This window comes from Leiobunum rupestre, chromosome 3, assembly GCF_980474605.1.
Source record: "Leiobunum rupestre chromosome 3, qqLeiRupe1.1.hap1, whole genome shotgun sequence".
In the NCBI taxonomy this organism is placed as follows: domain Eukaryota; kingdom Metazoa; phylum Arthropoda; class Arachnida; order Opiliones; family Sclerosomatidae; genus Leiobunum; species Leiobunum rupestre.
Genome location: NC_143386.1, coordinates 14,289,776 through 14,316,142, shown reverse-complemented (window position 1 = coordinate 14,316,142; position 26,367 = coordinate 14,289,776). Strand labels below are relative to the sequence as shown.

The following is a 26,367-nucleotide window of genomic DNA, read 5'->3' as shown; positions in this document are numbered from 1 at the left end:
GGAGCCCGTAGGAATCTCGCTGCATTTCCAATCTAGGGTACGTAGTCTAGATTATCTTTGATAACTCATAAATATTGTAACGATATCTAGTTCGACAGTACATTAACCGGCCTCGGTATCCCAATGTTATTATCTTAAATCTGATCTAGACAAGTTTATCATATTTCCACTTAAGAAGTTTATTGCCATTTTCGAATTCAAATCTGCATCCTGTTTTATATTAAGACCGACTTGGTTGAAATTGTTTTTAATACTTATCATTTCTGAACTACGATTTAGGTTTCGTTATGAAATTTAAATTTTTAGTGATATTTCCGGTGAATGCGCGGGAACTTATAACCCACGTACGCACTTGTGTGATATTTGAATTTCGTACCAATTGATACAGTTGCCATCTAAAACCAAAAAACATGGCTACCTTATTTCCAAAACCAGGTAACTCGAAACATTCGGTTTGTCTAAAATTTAGTTGAAAGCTAAGACCATTTACACCTGGACTGCAATGAAGATAGGCGTTGTTGTAAGGTTAGTGTCGCCGCTACCCCAACGCCACCATCGTTATTTTGAGGCAACTCTATCCACAAGAGAATTTGGGCTGAAAAAACGCGTTCACTTCGCGCTCCTCTCCCGACATTTTACTTGGTCACCCAGCGAGTCGTGACCAATTTTCGCCCGTTATTTACGGCGTCAAGAGAAAAACAGCGGAAAAGAGCGCGAACCGTTCGCCTCCTAAAGAAGGGGGGTCAAAAAGGGGGGGGGGGTGCTGCATGTTTGTGGATTACTATCGCGGATTTTCTCCACTTGGTGGTGTTTTGTAGCGGACGCTCTGAAATCGGAGTTATAACGATTGCATTGTAGTCCATGTGTAAATGGTCTTAGTTGAAAGTAACGTTTTCGCGGTTCGCTACCTTATTTCTACATTTAGGTAACTCGAAAAATTCATTTTCGATCAAATTCCTCTTGGTTTTATTACAAGATGATTGAAAATTTGTTCAAATTTAAATTTAATATTTTAAATAGTTATAACATCGGGGGAATTGGGTGTACTTAAATGTTCGTGACATCTTGTATTAATATATTTTTGCTCCTATCGGTGCTACATTACAGCGCCATACCATCGTAGGTTAAAAGTATTTAGCAAAACAATGTATTTTTAAGAAATAATCGATATTTTCTCCTGTTCTAGCCTGAAAAAGAAGTCCTTCGCTCCAAGATCCTTTATAACAGTTCTCCATTATAGGTTTATTTTTCACAGTATAGAAAAAAAGGCCTTCTTTTCCACTCTACCTCCAATCTCCACTTATTTTCTGCGAGCTAGGAGTAACAAACACAAGGAGAACGCAGCTAGCCTTTAAACAAGCTAATGCAGTGTTGTGTACAAATTTCATGGGACGAGCCTTTACGCTGAACGTTTTATTGAAAGGGGGAAGACAATTTCCGAATTTTCCCCTTCCGACGGCAGCAGGCGCTAAAGCGTCTAACCAATGAAAAATGTTAACAAGAAAATGCACAATTTTTGACAGGCTGCGTACTCCTTGTGTGGGAAGCTGTGTTTGTTGCTCCTATAGCTGCCAGAGTATTTGCTTCACGTATGACTGTTGCAGCCCATTCTTTATACTCTTTACACCCCCTCTCTGTGTTTTGAAACCGAATATGTTGTATAATTATGCCACTCGTTTCGCCCATGCTGTATTTAAATCATTTGGTCTAATGTAGTTATAAATTATCTTTGGCATACTCGTTTCAGCTAGAATTTTTCAACGGCCTAAATAACGTAGCTTGCTTCGAGCTTCACGATGTAACATAGTACACCACCCCATTTCGCCATGTACTGCAGCCTTCGGCCTTCGCAGCAAAGGGGCCTGTATTCCCTTCTTTTTATTGCGTCCTTTCGATGTTCTCATTAATGCGCGTAGAATAGTGCAAGACTTCATTGCCATAGGTAATCCAGGCGACTGCCATACTTTTCCATAAGAGTCGGCCAACAGAATATCTGTCATATGACCTGTCCGTCAAATTTCGTACTGTCCATCGGAGCTTGTTGCAGCATTAGGCTTTCCATTTCTGATAAATAGTGACCTTCTGACGAGATGGTGACTCTCAAATATTTGAAACTTTTAACTGTGCTAATTATTGATCTTTGCAGTATCAAGGGGTCCCTGAAGAATCCCCCATTAAGCGACACATGGACAGACTTCTCTACGCTGAAGGAGATACCTTTTTGTTTTGCAAAGTCCGGACACACGTCGAGTACTATAGTCTTTGAATTCCAGTTCTCTTTGGTCTCCTTGCCAAATCATCCAAAAATATTATAAATAGTACTGGGGAGAGGTGACAGCCCTGTCTCAGTTCAACCAGGCTCTAGTAGGGTAACAAGGGAGCCATAGTTATCGGAATTCCGACAGGAAGTGAGTCAGCGGTATTGACTACGCTCGAAACCGTTATTTCAAATCTAGGGTACGAGGTTTATATTATCTTTGATAGTGCCAACTAAAGCCTTAAATTGAATCTCAAAGTTGCAGAAAGAAATGATTTAGGACTTGCTTTGAAACGGCTCCACAGATTTCTAATATTCTTAACGATTCCTTTTCAGAATATTTCGATGGATTTAGTGCAGTTAATGAAGACATCGGGTAAAAATTTCTGTGTGCCAATTTTGAAAGTTCATTAAATATACATTCAGTCGTTTTCTGCATGACCCCCTAGGCAAGAAGCTCCGGTTGGCTGAAATGTTTGGCGGGAATTCTCTTGCCTTTGCTTTTCTATTGGCTGTGGTTACGTCATGAGTGTTACGGAACATTTTGACTTCCGGCGCTTGTTTCGCCATTTTGTTATCATTTTTCACTATGGCGCTTCCTGGAGCTTTTGCTGCTGTCGCCGCACTAGCTGCGTTAAGCGTTAGGCTTAGAAGAAAATGAAATTTATAGAAGAGACAACAGCTTGTAGACCTCTGTATCGCACACTAAAGGTATCGTCAAATTTTATTAAATATTTTTATGAATAAAAACGCATGTGAGTTATTTCATTTCCACACCACCCTGGAGGTAGAAATAATGGAGCGTTTTTTTACGAGGTATCCCATCACCACATTTAGTTAAAATAACTGAAATTGGGTTCGGGCCTAGTCCTCGGGCATCATAACCAGAAAAATTAATTTAACTACTTATCTACCATAACAGGTGGCTGCAATTGACCAGCAGTAACTGCTAGCAATAGCTGGCTTATTGCTTCCGTCTTTCGGTCTTCACAAGCCACCAGCCTTTCAAGGGTATCAGCCAACCTTTTGCAACTGTCGGCCACTACTTCAAGAGCTGAAGCATTCCTCTCCGAGGTATCAGCTACTCGAATCAAAGTGTCCCTTATTTCTTGCTGAGTTTCCTTCAACTCCACAATTTCAACTGCAAGCTTTTTTTCCACCGATGCAAAACCATCCAGGGCATCACCAATTCTCTCCTTAAACGGGAGAGAACGTTTCCTTGAAGACGGACGTATAAGAACAATAGGGTTGAGCTTCAAGTGGAAGTTTCCATGCCTACGACTGATGACGGCCAAGCAGCCAGAAACTGATTTGAGGACAGCGTTCTCAAATCAGTCTCTTAGTGGATATTATAAAACCATCTCACCACCAGGTATTGCCCTTTTTTTGCAAATAGTATTCATACTCATGTTATAAATTGAACTTGCAGATGTTTTTGATACCACTTCTGGCTGAGCACTCGGAACAGCTACAATTGGGGTGGTACTGGTTTCGTCCTGATCTTGGAAGCTATGTGTAGAGCTTTGGACGCTTTCACCCTGTTGACCATCATCGAAACCTATAACAACATTTGTATTACTATAAACAACAAGTCCCAATTGATCTTACTGGAAATGGAAATTCCACTTGTGATGTCATGCCACAGCATTAAATAGCCTCTGAAAAGGATTGCTTTCGCCGCCAGATTCTTTAGTTGATTGGCCATCGCTAGAGATGTATAATAGCTAAGGTTAATACGAATAAATAAATTTATTGGTAATTCTTTATCAATTACAGGGCTATTTCATCCACAAACTGGAAGGTCTCTGGAGCATTCCTTAAAAAAACATTTAAATTTGTAATTATTAGTGATTTACACATATTCGCATATTGTGCCTGTATTTAAATATTTTGCCTTTGCTTATTTTTGCATGTTAATGTTTAGGCTGCATTTAATTTGTATGTCGTGCAATGGTTTTTTATGTTTTACTCATTTTCAATTATTCAGTTAACCATTCTATTCAGCTTTTACCATTGTATTTAAATTGAACTATAGTGGCTTTAATGTTTGGAATGTAATACGCGGTAATATTTTTTAGAAAGTACGTTACAGATATGAATGTTTACTCTGTACTTCCAGAAGCTGCTGCATCATATGCAGTGTCATATTCCAGCATATGACACCTCTGCAATTAGAGCTTTTACCCTCTCTTCCAATGGAGTAAGTTCTAGCAAATCAAATGCTGAACCTACGCCAGTTTGTTAAATCTTCGCATTTATTGAAGCGGCTTCAGCCCGGCCGCTTGATTTTAAAGTATTCCACTTCTTGCGGATGTCAGAGGGATTCCTATCTTGAGAGCCAATGCCGTTGACTGCGTCGGTTCTTTCGATACATAATTTGTGCTGCTGGGTGTTCAGAGCACTTTGATAAAATATATAAAATAATTTTTATAGACCTAACGCGAGAACTTTCCATATTCCTCTCAGCATGCTTTTATTAACCAGAGGTTTCTTAATTAAGATATGTAAGTTATGTGGTCGAAGCTCTGAAAAGTTTCGTTCCTCCATCTTGGATACCAGAATATTGGTTTCTTCATCACAAAAGGCTCTGCCTTTAACCTTCTTAGTTTTTTAAAACCAACAAAAGAGGATTTCTTTATTTTAACATGTCTTTATATAGACAAAATTATACCATTAATTGTTACAACATACTACAGATTGATTTTTGGTATTGTAATGGTTTTTATTGTTTAATTGGATTAAATAAATGGCAAATTGAAAATAGAAGCACCATTATTGCATGTTAATTCTTCATTATTAAAAGAGGTTAAGTAATACTTGAACGTCAATTGGTTGTTTTACGAACAAAATTTGTTTAAATAATTTGTATATAATAAAAAAGACTTAAATGTTTAATTTATGTTATAAATAATTCTAACAAAATAGTTATTTATAATTATTTAACTTTTAAACTATTTTTAACAATAACAAATAGATGGCTAGTAAAATGATATTTATTTTTAAGGGTTACAAATAGATGGCGAACTGAATGTAAATATTTTGCGAGGGTCACAAATAGATGGCAGGCCACTATAAGCTGGGAGTCTCTGAGTGAACTGCCTTAGTAATGACGTTTGATAAGCCAATTGCAGGGCCAAAGCAAGAAGGCTTGAATGGGGGGAGGAAGAACTGTTTCCTGTGTATTTTAGCCAATTGGAGCTTCTTAAGCATGAGGGCGTTTCCCCTCTTGCCTAGGGGGTCATGCAGAATACGGCTGATTGATTTGCGAAATACTTTTAACGTTCTCAAACAGACCTTTAAAAAGAGATATTGCTCTTTAATGTAGCACCGTTAGCAGCGAAAATATTTAAAAAAAAATGATTTTTGTAGCAAAAAATTAATGGATAACCTTTTGTAACAATTTAACGGTTATTAAAGACTAATGTTAACATTTAATTCTTGTCAAGATATCACTCTTGTAAAATAATGTTCCATTAGTAATAAAAAAAGAGGAAAAAATTCCTATAAGTTTAACTTAAAAAACCAATAAAAAATTCAGACAAACATGAAATAAAAATAAAAAACCCAAAAAGGGAATAAATATCCCAACTGAAACGCTCTTCACATCAGACGTTATCAGTGCTTCATTTCACCAACTACCTCTCACAAAGTAAATCGAAGATGAACAAGACAGTCAGTTTAATTCTTTTCATTGCAATGGCTTCTGCGGTAAGTTGATTAATTGGAGTTAAAGGTTGGTTTCTATCCAATTTATATAAAATAAATGTGTTGTTCAGGTCCTGGGCCAGAAATCGATCGACGTTGAAACCCCACATGGGATCGAAATAGCGGCCCCGCTGCCCTTGGACATGGCCCCGCCCTTGAACACTGTTCACGAACAGACTATGGAATTGCCAGCTGCCGTCTTCGACATCCCTCAACCGTCCATATCCCTCGTCCAACCAACCGTCGAGATGCCCAAAGGTGCCCCGGAAGTGCACGATGTTCCTCACGCCAACATAGGCTTCTCTGGAAATATCTTGAAGGAGAAGAAAGTTATCCTTAACATCCCTTCGCCAGTCATTGAGGCTCCAAAGCCCATCGTCCAGACCAAACCCGCCCTCTTCAGGGTGCCCCAGGCCATCTTCGTCATCCCCAGTCCCGTCGTCCAGCACAAGCCAATGGTCTACAAGGTGCCCCACACTCTCATCGTGCACAGACCAGAAGTGAACCTGCAACAGTACCACGTGGCCATTCCCCAGATGAAGGTCGTCAAGGGTTCAAAGTCCGCTTACACCCAACATATCCCTGAAATCTATAAAGCTAAGACCTCTGCTCCCGTGTTCACGAAGGTGGGTTCCAAGATCCAAGCTGTCCAGGGTGTTGGTAAGATGATTGCGGACATGGAGGCGTCCAAGGCGGTTTCCTTCGAAGTGGCCAGAGACATGGTCGAGAAGAAATTTCATAACAAGGTGGCCCGTGTCTCAAAGACTTTACACGGATCTACCTAGATTTTGCTCGTATATCGGTGTTTTCCAACTTTTAAACTTGTATTTATTGCTGTAAATATTTATGTTCATGTAAATAGATTTGCGTCACGTACGAAATAAAAATGCGATTTTTAAGTGAAGTGATTTTTGCATCATTAACGTACTTAATTTAAAGGGGAAATTTGTGTGGCAAAAGTCAATTTTAACGAATATTGTACGCCAGATAAAAGACTGCTAAAGATTTTCCACGATTTCCGAAAATTTATTTAATATCCCGGATTTTCAAATTTCATAAATTATTTAACATTTTTAAAACTATCATTAACGAGTTTATTTATTCTGGGGCCATTCCATACGATTTCGACCAATCATGTCACCATGGGTCAATCGATTTTTTAAACACCCGATAGATTTGTCTAAATAACGGTGATATCCAAGGCTTTAGCTGAAAATATAAACCGAAACCCCACATTTTTTGGTATATCGTACCTTGATTTCAGTACCCCTTCGCTTGAAGTTTGATAACTTTTTATAAATATGTTTTATTGTAAAAAAATAACACGATCTTGCACAATTCGGCAAGGCCAATTCAATGGTGGAGTTTATATAGTCCTAACTGGAATTGATACCAGGTTATTGGATGTCAAAATGTATTTTTTTATTTTTGGGGGGTCTCAATCGAGGGGTTAAAGGGTCTTATGGGCGATTGAAAACTCGAAATATAAATACACTATTAAATAGCTCTGGCAAAGAGCTTTAAAATAAGCTCTTAAAAAAAGGGGTATTTTCCTTGTTTTTAAATCAAAAACTGTAGGCATTGAAATCAGTCGCAAAATCAAATTGAGAGGTACAAGCCATTTGTCGTCCCGTTTAGGCCATGACAGACTGCTAAATTATTTATATATTTTTCAACCCTTAATTTTGAGTAGTAAATTGATATAATATTAAATTGAAAATGATTTCGTGTTAAATAGAGGCATTGAAATTTTAGTGTCGCCTGTAATGTTTGTTGTGACTGAAAACTAAAAAAAAATAAATAAAATAACTGGAAAAAACCTTATACCCTTCAGTATTGAAGTATTGTAATCCACCATTTTGGTTGTCTTAGAAAATACATTTAAAAGAGACACATGGTACAATAAATGCTTCCGAATTTTATTTTTACCTTTTGTAATACCAAGCCCCCAAAAGTATCAACACTTGCAAAAGATTCATTTTATATCATCTATAATGTGTGCCTAACTGCTTGTTCTTAACTTATTATGTTGTGCAAATTATAGGAAGATACGCAATCATTTAAAAACATCCTTACTTTTCAAATTTGCTAGTACTTAAGAAATAGCGTAATGTTAGTTTAATTAAATGTCGTCAGAAGTAAATGAACCGAATTTAACAGACTGCTATACTCCCCAAGTTGGAGGCGTTTTCCTTATGAAGTTACATTTTGATCTCGAATTTGAATTTTCGCGCGCTCCTAGGCCGAAAAAAAAAACGTTTTTTTAACATGGGAACTGTAGGTATAGCTATTTCTAAGTGCAATTTATCACTTCAAAAGACGGGGATGGAAATTAGCTTTTATTTGACTCGATTTTATCATCATTTTCGTAAGGAAAACGCTCTCCGAATTTGAGCGCTATTTCAATAACTTCGGTTCAATTACTTCTGATTTCGTCTATTACTAATTATTTTAACGTTGACCTTATTGTTAATAATTTTAAACTGGTGCCTCAAAAATCATCTCTTCCATAAGCAGATATAAAAAGGTGAGTTTTACGAAGTGAGAAACATGAGATGTTGAGTACTTTTTTAACACATTTAATTTTTTTGATTGCATACGTAGTTAAAAGTAATATTATACCTTGTCGAAGAGCCGGCGTAGCCGGCGAGTCGTCCCCAGGGTATATATAGGTAACGAGCGTTTTAACATTAAAATCGATAAAACTCAAGACCTTCACGCTATGGGAAAGTTAACTTAAAAATGAGATATTTGGGTGCTAAGGTACCCATAAGTTTAAGTAACTTTTAGACACTTGTACACTTAAAACGGCTTGGTTTGTGATGAAACTTTTTTAAAGGGATTTTCGTTTATAGTTTAAATTAATTTCCTAGCCATATTATTTCTATTAAATTTGAAAAGAAGGGTTATAAATAATTTTTCAAAAATTTTGCTGATTTTCAATTTACACCAGGTGGCGATAGCATCTAGTCTCTTTTAAAATGACTTTGGTCCATGAAAAATGAAATCAAAGGCGTCCATGCGAGTATCATAAGCCTTTTATTTTTGGAATGACAAAAGTAATCATCAAAAAATATATATATTTCAATATTGAATCAGGAAATGTTTTGATTTATAAGTATAAACATGAAAAAAGTTATCTCTGAAAGAGATCAATTTAAATGTTTTATATTCATAGTTTGAGGATTTTTACTTTTGTCATCTGTTTATGTTATAATTTTAAAAACAATGACATTTTTATCTTAATGTACGTTATTGAAATTCAATTTATTACAGTTTATATAACAGTACATATTTGATGTTAGTTGGACACAAAATATATAACTCATAAGAAAATATAACCTTTTATGAGGAGATATTTATCTTAAAATAAAACCCTGTTCATTATTGTTTATATTAAAATCTAGTACAATGGTTATGAAACTTTTTCATTTTATTGCTCAGTTTAGAAGAAGGGACAGATATTATAGGAAAAAGCTCAGCTACGCTGAGGAAAAGGGAGATATATAGGTAACCCTGGGCGTTTTACTGGGGCTAAGAAGGGACAGGTATTAGAGAAGATAGTTTCAATTGAAAACGCCCTAACTGGCATCCCACCTAATGACATCTTATAAGTGGCATCGTACCAAGGGACATTGCCCTAAGTAGAATCGTACCTAGTGGCATCGCCGTAAATGGTATAGTGCCTGGTGACATCGCACTAAACGGAATCGTACCTAGTGACATCGCCCTAAGTGGCATTGTACCTAATCTGGTACTGAAATCTGGTGTGTATTGAGAGGGGAGTTTTGCTTTTGAGCCTATATATAACGGCCTTTACATACTAAGTAGGCAAAATTTACCCGTATTTCAAAATTAAATTTAAGTTACATTTATTTTAGTGTTTTTAGTATTATATGTTTCATTTAAATACAAAATATATCGCGTTAAAAATATATAGTCCCACTAGTAGTGACATTTTCAACATTGCTTTGCGTCATCACAATAGCTTTATTAGTGCACAACATTTTTAGGAAAAATTATTTATCAGTGGTATAGTAACATTGGTAACGTCACCGTAAGATTATCTTGGGAACTCTAGAGTGCCGACGTGCCATACCTTAATTTTAAAATGGTAAGGTTTTTGAAATTTACTCCTTACGTCATCTAGCTCGCATTGGCCCTCGAATCAACGTTTTTTTATATTATAAATTATTTTCAATCCTAATTCCAAATAGGACTGCACTAACTAAAATTTAATTTTGAAATACGGGTAAAAATTGCCTACTTAGTATGTAAAGGCCGTTATATAAAGGCTCAAAAGCAAAACTCCCCTCTCAATACACACCAGATTTCAGTAACAGATTAGGTACAATGCCACTTAGGGCGATGCCACTAGGCACGATTCCGTTTAGTGCGATGTCACCAGGCACTATACCATTTAGAGCGATGCCACTAGGTACGATTCTACTTAGGGCAATGTCCCTTGGTACGATGCCACTTATAAGATGTCATTAGGTGGGATGCCTGTTAGGGCGTTTTCAATTGAAAATATCTTCTCTAATACCTGTCCCATCTTAGCCCCAGTAAAATGCCCAGGGTTACCTATATATCTCCTTTTTCCTCAGCGTAGCTGAGCTTTTTCCTATAATTGTTTTAGGGTTATTACTTCAAAATCTTTCAAAGAACCACTCCTGACTATACATATAAATAATTTTTTTTTCTTTAAATTGTGAATTCTGCCTAGGATCTAGTGAAAAATGAACTGGTCACAGCCGAGGCTGCCCCCTATGAAGGTTAAATTGAACCTAGCACACATTATAGATGATATAAAATGAATCTTTTGCAAGTGTTGATACTTTTGGGGGCTTGGTATTACAAAAGGTAAAAATAAAATTCGGAAGCATTTATTGTACCATGTGTCTCTTTTAAATGTATTTTCTAAGACAACCAAAATGGTGGATTACAAAACTTCAATACTGAAGCGTATAAGGTTTTTTCCAGTTATTTTATAGATTAGTTTTAGTTTTCAGTCACAACAAACATTACAGGCAGCACTAAAAAATTCAATGCCTCTATTTAACACGAAATCATTTTCAATTTAATATTATATCAATTTACTACTCAAAATTAAGGGTTGAAAAATATATAAATAATTTAGCAGTCTGTCATGGCCTAAACGGGACGAGAAATGGCTTGTACCTCTTAACTTGATTTTGCGACTGATTTCAACGCCTACAGCGACTGCTTCCAGAGCTAGATCTATCCTTTATTCTTAAAAATGCAAATTCAGAAAATATTCGAGCATTATTTATCACACCTCGTTAAATACGTAGTAATAATTTCAAAAAGATTTAAACCATTTTTTGTACGATATCAAAAATATAAAATTTCCAAAGTGTTGAATTTAAAGAAAATAGTTTTTGATTTATTAAATAAAAACAAGGAAAATACCCCTTTTTTAAAGAGCTTATTTTAAAGCTCTTTGCTAGAGCTTTTTAATAGTGTAATTATATTTCGTGTTTTCAATCGCCCACAAGACCCATTAACCCCTCGATTGAGACCCCCAAAAATAAAATATTGCATTTTGACATCCAATAACCTGCTATCAATTCCAGGTAGGACTATATAAACTCCACCATTGAATTGGCCTTGCCGAATTGTGCAAAGTCGTGTTATTTTTTTAAAATAAAACATATTTATAAAAAGTTATTAAACTTAAAGCGAAGGGGTACTGAAATCAAGGTACGATATACCAAATAATGTGGGGTTTCGGTTAAATTGTGTTTATTCTAAAACTTCTTAATATTTTCAGCTAAAGCCTTGGATATCAACGTTTTTTAGACAAATCTATCGGTGTTTAAAATTTGAAAAATCGATTGACCCATGGTGACATGATTGGTCGAAATCGTATGGAATGGCCCCAGAATAAATCAACTCGTTAATGATAGTTTTAAAAATGTTAAATAATTTATGAAATTTGAAAATCCGGGATATTAAGTAAATTTTCGGAAATCGTGGAAAATCTTTAGCAGTCTTTTACCTGGCGTACAATATTCGTTAAAATTGACTCTTGCCACACAAATTTCCCCTTAAATTAAGTACGTTAATGATGCAAAAATCACTTCACTTAAAAATCGCATTTTTATTTCGTACGTGACGCAAATCTATTTACATGAACATAAATATTTACAGCAATAAATACAAGTTTAAAATTTGGAAAACACCGATATACGAGCAAAATCTAGGTAGATCCGTGTAAAATCTTTGAGACACGGGCCACCTTGTTATGAAATTTCTTCTCGACCATGTCTCTGGCCACATCGAAGGAAACCGCCTTGGACGCCTCCATGTCCGCAATCATCTTACCAACACCCTGGACAGCTTGGATCTTGGAACCCACCTTCGTGAACACGGGAGCAGAGGTCTTAGCTTTATAGATTTCAGGGATATGTTGGGTGTAAGCGGACTTTGAACCCTTGACGACCTTCATCTGGGGAATGGCCACGTGGTACTGTTGCAGGTTCACTTCTGGTCTGTGCACGATGAGAGTGTGGGGCACCTTGTAGACCATTGGCTTGTGCTGGACGACGGGACTGGGGATGTCGAAGATGGCCTGGGGCACCCTGAAGAGGGCGGGTTTGGTCTGGACGATGGGCTTTGGAGCCTCAATGACTGGCGAAGGGATGTTAAGGATAACTTTCTTCTCCATCAAGATATTTCCAGAGAAGCCTATGTTGGCGTGAGGAACATCGTGCACTTCCGGGGCACCTTTGGGCATCTCGACGGTTGGTTGGACGACGGATATGGACGGTTGAGGGATGTCGAAGACGGCAGCTGGCAATTCCATAGTCTGTTCGTGAACAGTGTTCAAGGGCGGGGCCATGTCCGAGGGCAGCGGGGCCGCTATTTCGATTCCATGTGGGGTTTCAACGTCGATCGATTTCTGGCCCAGGACCTGAACAACACATTTATTTTATAAAAAATGGATAGAAACCATTATTTAACTCCTATTAGTCAACTTACCGCAGAAGCCATTGCCATGAAAAGAATTAAACTGACTGTCTTGCTCATCTTCGATTTACTTTGTGAGCTGTAGTTGATGAGATAAAGCATTGATAACTTCTGATGTGGGAAGCGTTTCAGTTGGGATATTTATTCCCTTTTTGGGTTTTTTATTTTTATTTCATGTTTGTCTGAATTTTTTATTGGTTTTTTAAGTTAAACTTATAGGAATTTTTTCCTCTTTTTTTATTACTTACGAAACATTATTTTACAAGAGTGATATCTTGACAAGAATTAAATGTTAACATTAGTCTTTAATAACCGTTAAATTGTTACAAAAGGTTATCCATTAATTTTTTGCTGCTAACGGTGCTACATTAAAGAGCAATATCTCTTTTTAAAGGTCTGTTTGGGAACGTTAAAAGTATTTCGCAAATCAATCAGCCGTATTCTGCATGACCCCTAGGCAAGAGGGGAAACGCCCTCTTGCTTAAGAAGCTCCAATTGGCTGAAATACACAGGAAACAGTTCTTCCTCCCCCATTCAAGCCTTCTTGCTTTGGCCCTGCTATTGGCTTATCAAACGTCATTACTATGACGCCAAGATGATATAGATAGTTGATTTCAGCTTAAGGCAGTTCACTCAGAGACTCCCAGCTTATAGTGGCCTGCCATCTATTTGTGACCCTCGCAAATTATCTACATTCAGTTCGCCATCTATTTGTAACCCTTAAAAATAAATATCATTTTACTAGCCATCTATTTGTTATTGTTAAAAATAGTTTAAAAGTTAAATAATTATAAATAACTATTTTGTTAGAATTATTTATAACATAAACTAAACATTTAAGTCTTTTTTATTATATACAAACTATTTAAACAAATTTTGTTCGTAAAACAACCAATTGACGTTCAAGTATTACTTAACCTCTTTTAATAATGAAGAATTAACATGCAATAATGGTGCTTTTTTTTTCAATTTGCCATGTATTTAATCCAATTAAACAATAAAAACCATTACAATACCCAAAATCAATCTGTAGTATGTTGTAACAATTAATGGTATAATTTTGTCTATATAAAGACATGTTAAAATAAAGAAATCCTCTTTTGTTGGTTTTAATTATTTGTATAACAAGCTAAAAACCCTAAGAAGGTTAAAGGCAGAGCCTTTTCTGATGAAGAAACCAATATTCTGGTATCCAAGATGGAGGAACGAAACTTTTCAGAGCTTCGACCACATAACTTACATATCTTAATTAAGAAACCTCTGGTTAATAAAAGCATGCTGAGAGGAATATGGAAAGTTCTCGCGTTAGGTCTATAAAAATTATTTTATATATTTTATCAAAGTGCTCTGAACACCCAGCAGCACAAATTATGTATCGAAAGAACCGACGCAGTCAACGGCATTGGCTCTCAAGATAGGAATCCCTCTGACATCCGCAAGAAGTGGAATACTTTAAAATCAAGCGGCCGGGCTGAAGCCGCTTCAATAAATGCGAAGATTTAACAAACTGGCGTAGGTTCAGCATTTGATTTGCTAGAACTTACTCCATTGGAAGAGAGGGTAAAAGCTCTAATTGCAGAGGTGTCATATGCTGGAATATGACACTGCATATGATGCAGCAGCTTCTGGAAGTACAGAGTAAACATTCATATCTGTAACGTACTTTCTAAAAAATATTACCGCGTATTACATTCCAAACATTAAAGCCACTATAGTTCAATTTAAATACAATGGTAAAAGCTGAATAGAATGGTTAACTGAATAATTGAAAATGAGTAAAACATAAAAAACCATTGCACGACATACAAATTAAATGCAGCCTAAACATTAACATGCAAAAATAAGCAAAGGCAAAATATTTAAATACAGGCACAATATGCGAATATGTGTAAATCACTAATATTTACAAATTTAAATGTTTTTTTAAGGAATGCTCCAGAGACCTTCCAGTTTGTGGATGAAATAGCCCTGTGATTGATAAAGAATTACCAATAAATTTATTTATTCGTATTAACCTTAGCTATTATACATCTCTAGCGATGGCCAATCAACTAAAGAATCTGGCGGCGAAAGCAATCCTTTTCAGAGGCTATTTAATGCTGTGGCATGACATCACAAGTGGAATTTCCATTTCCAGTAAGATCAATTTGGACTTGTTGTTTATAGTAATACAAATGTTGTTATAGGTTTCGATGATGGTCAACAGGGTGAAAGCGTCCAAAGCTCTACACATAGCTTCCAAGATCAGGACGAAACCAGTACCACCCCAATTGTAGCTGTTCCGAGTGCTCAGCCAGAAGTGGTATCAAAAACATCTGCAAGTTCAATTTATAACATGAGTATGAATACTATTTGCAAAAAAATGGCAATACCTGGTGGTGAGATGGTTTTATAATATCCACTAAGAGACTGATTTGAGAACGCTGTCCTCAAATCAGTTTCTGGCTGCTTGGCCGTCATCAGTCGTAGGCATGGAAACTTCCACTTGAAGCTCAACCCTATTGTTCTTATACGTCCGTCTTCAAGGAAACGTTCTCTCCCGTTTAAGGAGAGAATTGGTGATGCCCTGGATGGTTTTGCATCGGTGGAAAAAAAGCTTGCAGTTGAAATTGTGGAGTTGAAGGAAACTCAGCAAGAAATAAGGGACACTTTGATTCGAGTAGCTGATACCTCGGAGAGGAATGCTTCAGCTTTTGAAGTAGTGGCCGACAGTTGCAAAAGGTTGGCTGATACCCTTGAAAGGCTGGTGGCTTGTGAAGACCGAAAGACGGAAGCAATAAGCCAGCTATTGCTAGCAGTTACTGCTGGTCAATTGCAGCCACCTGTTATGGTAGATAAGTAGTTAAATTAATTTTTCTGGTTATGATGCCCGAGGACTAGGCCCGAACCCAATTTCAGTTATTTTAACTAAATGTGGTGATGGGATACCTCGTAAAAAAACGCTCCATTATTTCTACCTCCAGGGTGGTGTGGAAATGAAATAACTCACATGCGTTTTTATTCATAAAAATATTTATAAAATTTGACGATACCTTTAGTGTGCAATACAGAGGTCTACAAGCTGTTGTCTCTTCTATAAATTTCATTTTCTTCTAAGCCTAACGCTTAACGCAGCTAGTGCGGCGACAGCAGCAAAAGCTCCGGGAAGCGCCATAGTGAAAAATGATAACAAAATGGCGGAACAAGCGCCGGAAGTCAAAATGTTCCGTAACACTCATGACGTAACCACAGCCAATAGAAAAGCAAAGGCAAGAGAATTCCCGCCAAACATTTCAGCCAACCGGAGCTTCTTGCCTAGGGGGTCATGCAGAATACGGCTGAATGTATATTTAATGAACTTTCAAAATTGGCACACAGAAATTTTTACCCGATGTCTTCATTAACTGCACTAAATCCATCGAAATATTCTGAAAAGGAATCGTTAAGAATATTAGAAATCTGTGGAGCCGTTTCAAAGCAAGTCCTAAATCATTTCTTTCTGCAACTTTGAGATTCAATTTAAGGCTTTAGTTGGCACTATCAAAGATAATATAAACCTCGTACCCTAGATTTGAAATAACGGTTTCGAGCGTAGTCAATACCGCTGACTCACTTCCTGTCGGAATTCCGATAACAATGGCTCCCTTGTTACCCTACTAGAGCCTGGTTGGACTGAGACAGGGCTGTCACCTCTCCCCAGTACTATTTATAATATTTTTGGATGATTTGGCAAGGAGACCAAAGAGAACTGGAATTCAAAGACTGTAGTACTCGACGTGTGTTCGGACTTTGCAAAACAAAAAGGTATCTCCTTCAGCGTAGAGAAGTCTGTCCATGTGTCGCTTAATGGGGGATTCTTCAGGGACCCCTTGATACTGCAAAGATCAATAATTAGCACAGTTAAAAGTTTCAAATATTTGAGAGTCACCATCTCGTCAGAAGGTCACTATTTATCAGAAATGGAAAGCCTAATGCTGCAACAAGCTCCGATGGACAGTACGTAATTTGACGGACATAAGATTATGTATTTGTACCCCGCCGTTCCGCTGGGCACTACGGCGGCACACAAGACAAAGAGTCATGCCGGACAAAAATGCACTTTGCGAAACAAACGTTCGGCCAGTGAGACAGCCATAAAGACTGGCTCACATATGGCAAACAAACGCCCTCATCATGGCCCAACAAAAGGCGACACCATGGGCTGCCCTAATTCCCACGGACAGGTCATATAACAGATATTCTGTTGGCCGACTCTTATGGAAAAGTATGGTAGTCGCCTGGATTACCTATGGTAATGAAGTCTTGCGCTATTCTACGCGCATTAATGAGAACATCGAAAGGACGCAATAAGAAGAAGGGAGTACAGGCCCCTTTGCTGCGAAGGCCGAAGGCTGCAGTACATGGCGAAATGGGGTGGTCTACTATGTTACATCGTGAAGCTCGAAGCAAGCTACGTTATTTAGGCCGTTGAAAAATTCTAGCTGAAACGAGTATGCCAAAGATAATTTATAACTACATTAGACCAAATGATTTAAATACAGCATGGGCGAAACGAGTGGCATAATTATACAACATATTCGGTTTCAAAACACAGAGAGGGCGTGTAAAGAGTATAAAGAATGGGCTGCAACAGTCATACGTGAAGCAAATACTCTGGCAGCTATAGGAGCAACAAATACAGCTTCCCACACAAGGAGTACGCAGCCTGTCAAAAATTGTGCATTTTCTTGTTAACATTTTTCATTGGTTAGACGCTTTAGCGCCTGCTGCCGTCGGAAGGGGAAAATTCGGAAATTGTCTTCCCCCTTTCAGTGAAACGTTCAGCGTAAAGGCTCGTCCCATGAAATTTGTACACAACAGTGCATTAGCTTGTTTAAAGGCTAGCTGCGTTCTCCTTGTGTTTGTTACTCCTAGCTCGCAGAAAATAAGTGGAGATTGGAGGTAGAGTGGAAAAGAAGGCTCTTTTTCTATACTGTGAAAAATAAACCTATAATGGAGAACTGTTATAAAGGATCTTGGAGCGAAGGACTTCTTTTTCAGACTAGAACAGGAGAAAATATCGATTATTTCTTAAAAATACATTGTTTTGCTAAATACTTTTAACCTACGATGGTATGGCGCTGTAATGTAGCACCGATAGGAGCAAAAATATATTAATACAAGATGTCACGGACATTTAAGTACACCCAATTCCCCCGATGTTATAACTATTTAAAATATTAAATTTAAATTTGAACAAATTTTCAATCATCTTGTAATAAAACCAAGAGGAATTTGATCGAAAATGAATTTTTCGAGTGACCTAAATGTAGAAATAAGGTAGCGAACCGCGAAAACGTTACTTTCAACTAAGACCATTTACACCTGGACTACAATGCCATCGTTATAACTCCGATTTCAGAGCGTCCGCTACAAAACACCACCAAGTGGAGAAAATCCGCGATAGTAATCCACAAACATGCAGCACCCCTCCCCCTTTTTGACCCCCCTTCTTTAGGAGGCGAACGGTTCGCGCTCTTTTCCGCTGTTTTTCTCTTGACGCCGTAAATAACGGGCGAAAATTGGTCACGACTCGCGGGGTGACCAAGTAAAATGTCGGGAGAGGAGCGCGAAGTGAACGCGTTTTTTCAGCCCAAATTCTCTTGTGGATAGAGTTGCCTCAAAATAACGATGGTGGCGTTGGGGTAGCGGCGACACTAACCTTACAACAACGCCTATCTTCATTGCAGTCCAGGTGTAAATGGTCTTAGCTTTCAACTAAATTTTAGACAAACCGAATGTTTCGAGTTACCTGGTTTTGGAAATAAGGTAGCCATGTTTTTTGGTTTTAGATGGCAACTGTATCAATTGGTACGAAATTCAAATATCACACAAGTGCGTACGTGGGTTATAAGTTCCCGCGCATTCGCCGGAAATATCACTAAAAATTTAAATTTCATAACGAAACCTAAATCGTAGTTCAGAAATGATAAGTATTAAAAACAATTTCAACCAAGTCGGTCTTAATTTAAAACAGGATGCAGATTTGAATTCGAAAATGGCAATAAACTTCTTAAGTGGAAATATGGTAAACTTGTCTAGATCAGATTTAAGATAATAACATTGGGATACCGAGGCCGGTTAATGTAGTGTCGAACTAGATATCGTTACAATATTTATAAAGAGTTATGTACGACACGGCAGCATCGTCTACACTGTATGTGAAACCAAATGATACGTATCCCTTGGATGGAGTTTAAAAACGTGTTCGGAAATATCCTCCCACCACCGCACAGCACTCACATTCTATTAGAAAAATTAGTCTTTTCGCGAAAATTTTTAAATATAATTATTAATGCGTTTTGTTTATCAGCCTAATTTAATGCAATGAAATTTAATAATGAATATGATTGATGCACTTAACGAACAACCTCATCTGAATCACCAAACACGCCAAGCCTCGGTCTCATGTGATTGGAGTAGACTACATTTTCAATTGCGCCAACTACGGCAGGTTTTAGAAATGTGTTTCTATTTAGTTTTGTAGAGACTGAATAATTAAATTAGATTCGAAGCATTTATATTTTCGGAAACTTCGTGGCGGGTCAGTTACTGTGCCTAGTATTCATAAGCCTAGTAAGTTTGGTTCAATTTAAGCATGAGTACATCTCTACAGGATTGTTACAAAAGAAGGTTAATACGACTTTCGGTCCATGACAATTTGGAGCCCTGCGATTATAGGATGTTTTGTAAATGGGTCAACAACGTCAAGAAAGAAATAAACCAAAAAAAAGATGCTAATGGTCTTTGGACATAGGTCGAGTCCATCGTTGGACGTTTTAAGAGGATGTTAAATTAAGCTAGACATTCAGTTTAAAAATCAATTTTATTTTGAGTGACAAATCTATTTACACATGACATAAATATTTATGGAAATAAATACAGTGTTTAAAAACTAATAACAACGCTAGCAGGTGCTACATGAACTTTCATACCGCTCCGTGGAGAGTTTTCGAGACGCGGGAGACTGTATCGTGGAATTTCTTTTCTACCATGTCTCTGGCCACTCCGAAGGAAGCCGCCTTGGACGCCTCCATGTCCGCAATCATCATACTAACACCCTGGACAGCTTGGATCTTGGAACCCAACTTCGTGAAGACGGAAGCAGAGGTCTTAGCTTTATAGATTTCAGGGATGGGTTGGGTGTAGGCAGACTTAGATCCCTTGACGACCTTCATTTGGGGGATGACCACGTGGTACTGTTGCAGGTTCACTTCTGGTCGGTGCACGATGAGAGTGTGGGGCACCTTGTAGACCATTGGCTTGTGCTGGACGACGGGACTAGGGATAACGAAGATGGCCTGAGGCACCCTGAAGAGGGCGGGTTTCGTCTGGACGATGGGCTTCGGAGCCTCGATGACTGGCGACGGGATGTTTAGGACCACTTTCTTCTCCTTCAAGATATTTCCAGAGAAGCCGATGTTGGCGTGAGGAACATCGTGCACTTCCGGGGCACCTTTGGGCATCTCGACGGTTGGTTGGACGAGGGATAAAGACGGCTGAGGGATGTCGAAGACGGCAGCTGGCAATTCCATACTCTGTTCGTGAAAAGTGTTCAAGGGCGGGGCCATGTCCAAGGGCAACGGGGCTGCTATTTCGACATCATGTGGGGTTTCAACGTCGATCGATTTCTGGCCCAGAACCTGAACAACACGTTTACCTAAATAACTTGATAGAAACTAAAATTTAACACCTATTCCTCAACTTACCGCAGAAACCATTGCCATGAAGAGAATTGAAATGCCGGTCTTGTACATCTTCGCTTTATTTTGAAAATGTAGTTTAAGAGAGTGAGCTAAGATAACTTCTGATACCGTGAGCGTTTCATTTGGGATATTTATACTCATTCTGGGTTTTTTTATTACGCGTTTTATTTTTAAGTTAAACTTTCAATAATTTTTCGGCTTTTTTATTATTAACCAAATAACGAAATATTGTTTTGGAAAGCGAAATCTTAGCCAGAAATAATTGTTAACATAAGTAACATTAAAAGTTACCGTTAACTTTAATTTTTCGGTTTATTTTGTGCTACTAAAAACCAATGTACATCAGGGACAATTTATTATAAAGATTTGTGAGTTGGTAAAATTTTTTAAATCTATTGACTTGGATTCCTATCGTCGTAGGTTCATTCTTTACTCGCATGGACATAGGACAACGCCTTTAACATGGGGCTTTTTTCAAGACCTTTACTGAAGGGGACCCTTTGAAAGGCTTATGGTTTCATACCACAAATTAAATATTCCTTACATTGCTGGATAAAACTATTTGTAGCCAATATGGCGGTTTGAGCCTAGCTTTTCAATAACTTTCTCCAAAGGTTATTCGACGTTGTAAATTCGTTACGATCTATCGAATGACACGAACGAAAATCCTGTGCTCCTTCAGGGAAAGTAACTTCGCCGCTAGGGGTCACAGCTAAAAACCTTTGGTGCCGCGTCACTCTCCATCATTTCCTTATTACAGAAATGTAAATTGTATTTGTAAAGGACCATTTATTCATTTAGGACAAAATTTTACCTCTTTGAGAAAACTTTCAAACTCTACGCAGAAGGAGGTATTCGGAGTTTTCATCCAGCGCCACAAGCTAGGATCAAATCTAGCTCCTCTTTCTGCGAGGCGAAAGTGCTTACCACTCCGACACCACTTCAATTAAAATGAAAGTAAATGTTGGTTCTAGTGTAGCATTTCGGGGCTGCTTTCAATAACCTTCTGATTCATTCCCGATTATGTATCAGAAAAACAGTAAATGTGGTTGAACGATTTTATCTGCTACCGGTTGTGACATCACGATAGGTATCGGAATCAGTAACGGCCCTAGCAAGTTTTAATGGTGGTTCAAGATCTCCTTGTGGTGCACCCCCCCCCCCCTCCAATCATAAGCAGGAATCCATACCTCTACTTGGAATGCTTATCCTGCCGTATCGCTCATGGTGAGATCACGCCTACGAGAGAGAAAATCCCCTCTCACGTAGTTGTTTGTCAAATTAACATAGTTACGTCAAAAACCGTTATCCACATCGAGACGAAAATCTGCCGCGATAATCATTCCAAGCAGAAGTATGGATTCCTGTCCGAGGGAATATCGAAATTTCTCTCTTTTGAGGCAGTTCAAGCTATCCTTGCACCTTATGAATTTCAATCAAAATAGTAGTACTGTCAGATTCCGATTGTACTGTTTGGCTGGCTAAGAATCTCATGCCTGGCAGCACTGTTCCTCCACAAAGGAAGTGGTGGGCATTTGCGCCAAAGGAATGTTCTCCTAAACTAATAGCTACACTCTAAGAAATAGGGGTGTTTAAAAGGTGTTAAGAAATTGTTACACCTCGTTCACACCGTTTTAACACTTCCAAAACGAAGCAACTTTTTAAAGGTGTAAAAAGAGTGTGACAACACTATACAAATGTTTAAATAAGATAAACATTCCAAGAATTTGGGACTCTTTTCACACCGTTCTAACACCATTTCCACTCAATTTGATAAGGTTGAAATCACACCTTTAAAAGCGTTAATACGCCCTTTTGTTAGAGTGAAATCACACCTTTAAAAGTGTTAATACGCCCTTTTGTAAGAGTTAAACTACACCTTTAAAAGTGTTAATACGCCCTTTTGTAAGAGTTAAACTACACCTTTAAAAGTGTTAATACGCCCTTTTGTTAGAGTGAAATCACACCTTTAAAAGTATTAATACGCCCTTTTGTAAGAGTGAAATCACACCTTTAAAAGTGTTAATAAGCCCTTTATTAAGAGTAAAATCACACCTTTAAAAGTGTTAATACGCCTTTTTGTTAGAGTTAAATCACACCTTTAAAAGTGTTAATACGCCCTTATGTTAGAGTTAAATCATACCTTTAAAAGTGTTAATAAGCCGTTTATTAAGAGTGAAATCACACCTTTAAAAGTGTTAATACGCCTTTTTGTTAGAGTTAAATCACACCTTTAAAAGTGTTAATAAACCCTTTATTAAGAGTGAAATCACACCTTTAAAAGTGTTAATACGCCATTTTTAATAGTTAAATAACAATATTAAATCTACAACGCCTGGGCCAATGAAATGATCCATAACCCCGAATTTCAACATCGCGCAAAGCGTATCAACATCCGTGAATTCTATACAACAGACCTGGTCCGAGACGATCAGCCATTACGCCTTAAGTAATATTTTCATTGAGGGTGATCACTTAAGAAAAATGAGATGAAGGCATTTTTTGTTCTTAAGCTATCAATAATCAGTAGTCTTTTATGCATATTTTATCTCTCTGTCCTTCTGTTTTTTAGCAGATAAGTATACTTTTTGTCACGCTTGGTTTTCGGTATAAAACACCCGGGCATTATTGCTCTTTAGCGCAGTTAAAATTACGTCTTAGGCAAAGCATGATCGTTGTGGCGTTGCTTTAGTTATACTTAACGTTTTTGTAAATTGTCTGCATAATTTTAACATTGCGCCCGGTTTGTCGTGCTGTAAACTGCAATACTTATTTCTATGGTTTTTTAACTAATTAAAGGTTTTTAGAACACTACAAAAATGACGTAGTAACACTATTAAAATTGTTATTGGACTCTTGTAGGTGGAATGTACCTTTCAAAAAGGCATTTTAACACCTTTATAGGTGTTATTTATCTCTTACCAAGTGAATTTACACCTTTGAAAGTCTGATTTTAGACCTTTAAAAGTCTGATTTTACACCTTTAAAAAACTGATTTTACACCTTTAAAAAACTGATTTTACACCTTTAAAGGTCTGATTTTACACCTTTAAAGGTCTGATTTTACACCTTTAAAAGTGTGATTTTACACCTTTAAAAGTGTGATTTTACACCTTTAAAAGTCTGATTTTACTCTTTATACGAACCTATTTACACCTATAGAGGTGTGATTCAACTCTCATCAGGTACAATTTTTATATTTAAAGTACGAATTTCCACCTTTAATAGTGTCATTTTATTCTTCAAAATGGCTTCTTTACACCTCTAAAGGTTACTTTTAACTCCTTCACGGGTGTGATTTTACTCTTGAAATGGGTGTATTAACACCTTAAAAGGTGCGATTTAAAGCTTACAAGTTGCAAAATGACTATTTAAAGGTGTGTTATTACACGGTTATTGGAAATATTTTGTGTCACAAACAAAGAATGATAAAAAAGTGTTTAAATAGTGTGGAAAAGGAGTTTTAAATATCATTTTTTACACCGTATTTTTAAGACAAAAATCTTGAAGGTGTTAATACGGGGTTTAATCTGTGTAATAAAACGCCCCTAGCAGTGTCAAATTTCGACTCATGAAAAAGTGTACATATAGTGCTAAAACGGTTTGAATCAAGTTCAATCAACACCCCAATTTCTTAGAGTGTAGGAGAATTCATATAGGCACCTATTTTGACAATTGACAATTAATTTTTAATATCGACTTAGATGATTTAGTGGTTTTAGGCAATCGAGTTGTTTATCGAGTATCAAATTATTTTTCATCGAGTATTCGAATCGAGTAAAATTGAAGTGGAGTCGAGTAATCGAGTTCTTATTCTAAAAAAAACTTCGAATAATTTTTTAAACTATTCTGATTATCGAGTACTTGATTAGGTGCTGGTTTTATTCAAGTAAATTAAAATTTTAATTTAAATGGAGTATATAAAGTAACTTTCAATGCTGAAAAATATTCCTTTAATCAAAAGTGACATAATTACCAAAAGTGTGACAATCCCTGTACATTCGTATCCTAAAGGTTTAATGAATGCTCGATATCGACCACATAAAAGACTATTGTCGCCTTTCTGGATCTTTTTTTAGTCTATGGTATTATATCGTAGGTAGATGGCGATAACATTTCCACAGAGCGACAAAAATAAAAAAATACACTAACTTTGACCAGTGCTAATTAGTTCCTCCGTCCCTCACCAGTGGCGTAGTTGATGGTCCGCAAGGCCCGCGGTCCCTCACTACGAGGCGTTTTTTGTTGGTTTTAACTTCCTTCCCTCCCCAAGGCATACTTTCCCTTCTACCCTCCGAACTTGTATTTCGCTCGTAACATTCTTTAAGAAATAGGTCCGACTGACACACTTTGGGTAATTATGTCACTTTTGCTTTAATTTAAATGAAGCACAGTTTCCACAACTTTTTAGGACCGTTTATTGCCCCCCAAAAAGTTGTAAAAACCCCACTTTGAACATTCAATCAACGAGGATAGATAAAGTTCGCCAAGAAGGCGATATTATTATTTCGTGCCCGTATTTCATTTAAGCAGATAACATAAAATCATGAATTATTAATAAACCTAAAGGTCTTTAATTAGAACATATCAATGGGAAACGATTTCGAATATTAAATTGTAACTAGACGTACGACGGTCAGAATACACACAATCCATCTAATGTGTTAAGTTTGTTTGAGCTATTCACAGCAACCTGCAACGCCGTTATCACAACCAATATATATCCACGGTCACACATAATTGTATTTACACTTATTTCTTACTTCTAGTCATACTTTGAAAGTATCGAAGATTCCTTCAATCAGGGTCACTCTTATTTTTTACTTCTAGTCACATTAATTTGTTTCTGCTAGTCAGCCGTTGTGTGTCACACTTATTTCTTTTGATTATCCGACAAAGACTTGTTCGATCAGTTTAATACTTATTTTTTACTTCTGAACACACTTATTTGTTACTACTAGTCAGCCGTTGAGTGTCACACTTATTTCATCTGGTTATACGAAAAAGACTATTTCATAAAGTTTCATACTTATTTGTTACTTCTGATCACACTTATTTGTTACGTTGAGTGTCAGACTTATTACTTCTGGTCATACGCTGAAAACTAGGTCGATCAGTGTCATACTTAATTATTACTTCTGGTCATACGTTGAAAGCGCGGCGCACTCTGAACGGCCTTGAAAATCGATAGAGGGAAAGGGGCAGGTAGACCTCTATAAACAAGGTGGATTCAAAGATCCAAGCTGTTTATGGCTTTATTAAGAGGATCGTGGACATGGAAGCATCCAAAGCGGATTCTTTTCAAGTGGTCAGAAACCTGGCCGAGAAGAAATTCCACGACAAAGTCACCCGCGTTTCGAAAACATTATACGGGAAATTTTAAAACTAGGCCATAGAGCTTTTGATTTTAGAACCTTGTATTTATTACTGTAAATATTTGTCACATGTAAATAGCCATGAGCGAAATAAATAACTCGATTTTTAAAAATAGTGTTTTACACCTAATATACGTAAAAGGAAATCGTTAAAGGCCTAGGTTTTCTTCTGCCTGTCCCCCTTTAAATTAGGCCAACATGTTCAGCAGTTGGCCTACCACCATGGTATTTGTGCTCCACTAAGTTAATTTAAAGGGGGACAGGCAGAAAAAACCTAGGCCTTTACGGAAAAGAATGGCTCCGAAGAAACCGC

At 37.3% G+C, this 26,367-nt stretch overlaps 3 protein-coding genes across 3 annotated transcripts in view; 1 reads left to right on the top strand and 2 right to left on the bottom strand.

The window, feature by feature from the left end:
* Positions 1-13,034, bottom strand: part of LOC149949517 (uncharacterized) — a 136,326-nt gene extending 123,292 nt beyond the window's left edge. Inside the window, exon 1 of the mRNA XM_090167842.1 lies at positions 12,968-13,034. Within this exon, the coding sequence (XP_090023968.1) occupies positions 12,968-13,015 (48 nt within the window). The 5' untranslated portion in view covers positions 13,016-13,034. The remainder of the gene's footprint in view (positions 1-12,967) is intronic.
* LOC149949518 (uncharacterized) lies at positions 5,898-6,747 on the top strand. Its single transcript, XM_090169051.1, has 2 exons — positions 5,898-5,965; positions 6,034-6,747. Exons 1-2 carry the CDS (start codon positions 5,918-5,920, stop codon positions 6,745-6,747), a joined length of 762 nt encoding a protein of 253 aa, XP_090025177.1. The 5' UTR covers positions 5,898-5,917.
* Positions 13,035-19,785: 6,751 nt separating the features above from the next.
* On the bottom strand, positions 19,786-20,760 carry LOC149949516 (uncharacterized). The gene is made up of 2 exons (XM_090169249.1): positions 20,683-20,760; positions 19,786-20,616 (listed from the first exon to the last, which is right to left on the bottom strand). The coding sequence occupies exons 1-2, from the start codon at positions 20,728-20,730 to the stop codon at positions 19,903-19,905; spliced, it is 762 nt and encodes a 253-aa protein (XP_090025375.1). The 5' UTR covers positions 20,731-20,760; the 3' UTR covers positions 19,786-19,902.
* Between the last annotated feature and the right edge of the window lie 5,607 nt (positions 20,761-26,367).

Coding starts and splice junctions, on each gene's coding strand:
- LOC149949516 (XM_090169249.1), bottom strand. CDS start 20,730: ATGTACAAGACCGGCATTTCAATTCTCTTCATGGCAATGGTTTCTGCG. Junction 20,617..20,682: donor TCATGGCAATGGTTTCTGCG/GTAAGTTGAGGA, acceptor CGTGTTGTTCAG/GTTCTGGGCCAGAAATCGAT.
- LOC149949518 (XM_090169051.1), top strand. CDS start 5,918: ATGAACAAGACAGTCAGTTTAATTCTTTTCATTGCAATGGCTTCTGCG. Junction 5,966..6,033: donor TCATTGCAATGGCTTCTGCG/GTAAGTTGATTA, acceptor TGTGTTGTTCAG/GTCCTGGGCCAGAAATCGAT.